The 2,422-nt window shown below is 42.8% G+C and overlaps 1 protein-coding gene across 1 annotated transcript in view; it reads right to left on the bottom strand.

Annotated features, from left to right (window-relative positions):
* Positions 1 to 719, bottom strand: part of ltbp1 (latent transforming growth factor beta binding protein 1) — a 300,540-nt gene extending 299,821 nt beyond the window's left edge. The window contains exon 1 of the mRNA XM_036130647.1: positions 607 to 719. Within this exon, the coding sequence (XP_035986540.1) occupies positions 607 to 719 (113 nt within the window). The remainder of the gene's footprint in view (positions 1 to 606) is intronic.
* Positions 720 to 2,422: the final 1,703 nt, after the last annotated feature.

Here is a 2,422-nt window from a genome sequence, read left to right as displayed (position 1 = left end):
TATACAAAGATTCTGGGTTAATTTTTTTTAAAGGGTTTGAGGAATCCAAGGAAGGATGCAGTTGAGCATTCCAGTCCCCTCCACATATCAAAACCCCAGATGCTTCTGCCAATATGAGGTCGAGCATTTTATCAATAAAGGTTCTGTCATGTCCTGGGGGTCTATATACGTTAAGTAAAGTTACTTCATTTGAGTCTAATGTTCCCTTTACCAGAACATAGCGACCTTCCTTGTCTGTAATTTGTTTAGATACCTGGAAGTCCACATTATTTGCAATTAATATTGCCACACCCCTAGCGTGTCCATTTGAGTAGGATGAGTAAAATGTCCTTTTAAAACCCATTTTTTTTAATTTTTCATGGCTCTCTTTGATTAAGTGGGTTTCCTGCCAGAAGATTATTTGTTGTTGTTCTCTCTTCATTTTAGCTATAAGCTTTCCTCTTTTAATTGGATTCTGTAACCCGTGAACATTAATAGTTATAAATTTATATTGCTGTTGGAACATAAATCTTTAAATGAATAAATCCCTCTAACTTACACATCCAAGGTGACCATAACAGCAGAACATTTATAAAAATCAAAAACAAAGAACCTGTAACTTCTAACCTTGCAACAGGAACGACTTCCACAACAAAACGACTCATTAAGGAGTCTTGGGTGAAGAGAAAATTCCCCATGGGACTTTTCTCATGGGGGGTCTCTCCAGTGCGAACTGACATAGCTCGTACGAGTATAATCTCAGTGCACGATCAGAGCCTTTAAACCGGCTCCCAAAAACAGTCATGTATTATCTACTTTATTTTAAATCAGTAACGTATTTCTTAACATTGGCAAAGGCTAAACAAAGGATTATTATGATAATGTCTGACAGCGTCTCTATACGCAAATATTCATATCTTAGTCCACATTCTGGGTCAGTCATTGTGATCCTTATCTTACCGCAATAGTTTTAACGAGTGGTGCTTAGCTTGAAAGGGCGGTTGTGTCTCCAGCTTCAAGGCGAAATCCGCTGAGTTTCTTCCTTGCTCTCTCTCTGTGTGCGTCGGTGTTCCGACGTTTGGCCTCCACCGTCACCCAGGACAGTCTGTCCAATATCTCCATCGGCGCCGCCGCAGGTACACCAACGTTGCTATTGCACTCGGGAGCGAGACCTCTCCTCTGCAGGTCCTTCAAGGCTTCCACCGCGCTGCCATACGTGATCGGGCCATCATCAAAAAACACACGGAGTTTAGCCGGTGGCGGGGTTTGGAAACGGAGACCTTTTTCTTTCAGAAGTTTTCTAATAGGGGCGTAAGCTTTCCTCTTCTTTTGGGTCTCTGCCGGGTAGTCCTGATCGAAATAAACCCGCTGCTGGCTAAGACGAATCTCTCCTTTCTTCCACGCGGCACGAAGCACCAAGTCCCTGGTTCTAAATGCAAGAAAGGAGATCACCACGGAGCGGGGGTTCGCATTTTGCGGTGGTTTGGGACCCAAAGCCCGATGGCAGCGCTGTATGGCTAAATCGATATCCTGGAGTGACAGCTCGGCCTTAATGAAGCCTTCCATAAATTCCAGCAGATTATCTCCCTCCGTATCTTCCGGAATCCCGTACACACGGATGTTGTTTCTACGTGAACGTGCTTCTAAGTCAGTCAGTTTGGCTTGAATTTTATCATGGTTGTTTATAGTTTGAGACAGCACCTCTTTCGCCGCCGCGGACCACTCCTCCAATTCTGCCACACGTTGTAACGACTCCTCCGCTCTCTTTTGGTTCTCCTTTAAATCCAACACGATTTCGTTTAGCTTTCCATTAATTTCCTCTCGGAAACTTCTTAAATCTCTTTTCATGTCGGTAGAGAAGTCTTCACGAAAGCCGCACAGCTCTTCCTTCATGTCTGCACGGATAGCTACAATCTCTTTGTGAATAGCTCCGATGCTAGCTTGAAGCCCCTCCATAGCCATGTGCTGCGTAGTTCCGCCTTCGTCTAGTAGTGAATTTCTCTCGCTTGTTTCGTATGTCTGTTTTAATTTAACGTTACTTTTCGATGCCTTTCCCCTTTTCATCATAGAATAATCGGTCTTAGAGGGTAAATTCAGCTCTGGCAGAGGGGAAATTAGTCGACCGAGTTGGGAGCTCTAGTTCAATGCGTCTGCTCACCTCAGCGCCATAACCGGAAGTCTTATTTTATGCTTTAAGCATTTATTGATCATGTATTCTATAATTATTTTTAATATGTCAGAGTAAGTCCTCCATAATCCAGTCCTTGGAAGAGTGATAATATCAATTTTTCTACATGAACATTTTTTTACCACTGTAGAATGATGGACTTCAGATAGTTTGGAAATGACCTTCTAACCCTTCCCAGATTCATGGGTAGCAAGTGTTCCTTCTTTAAGGTTGACTTTCCTCCATGGTATTAAAATGTTGCACATCTATTTTATC

This window comes from Fundulus heteroclitus, unplaced genomic scaffold, assembly GCF_011125445.2.
Source record: "Fundulus heteroclitus isolate FHET01 unplaced genomic scaffold, MU-UCD_Fhet_4.1 scaffold_37, whole genome shotgun sequence".
Lineage (NCBI taxonomy): Eukaryota > Metazoa > Chordata > Actinopteri > Cyprinodontiformes > Fundulidae > Fundulus > Fundulus heteroclitus.
The sequence above is the reverse complement of the archived record's forward strand: the minus strand, read 5'-3'. Positions and strand labels throughout refer to the sequence as shown.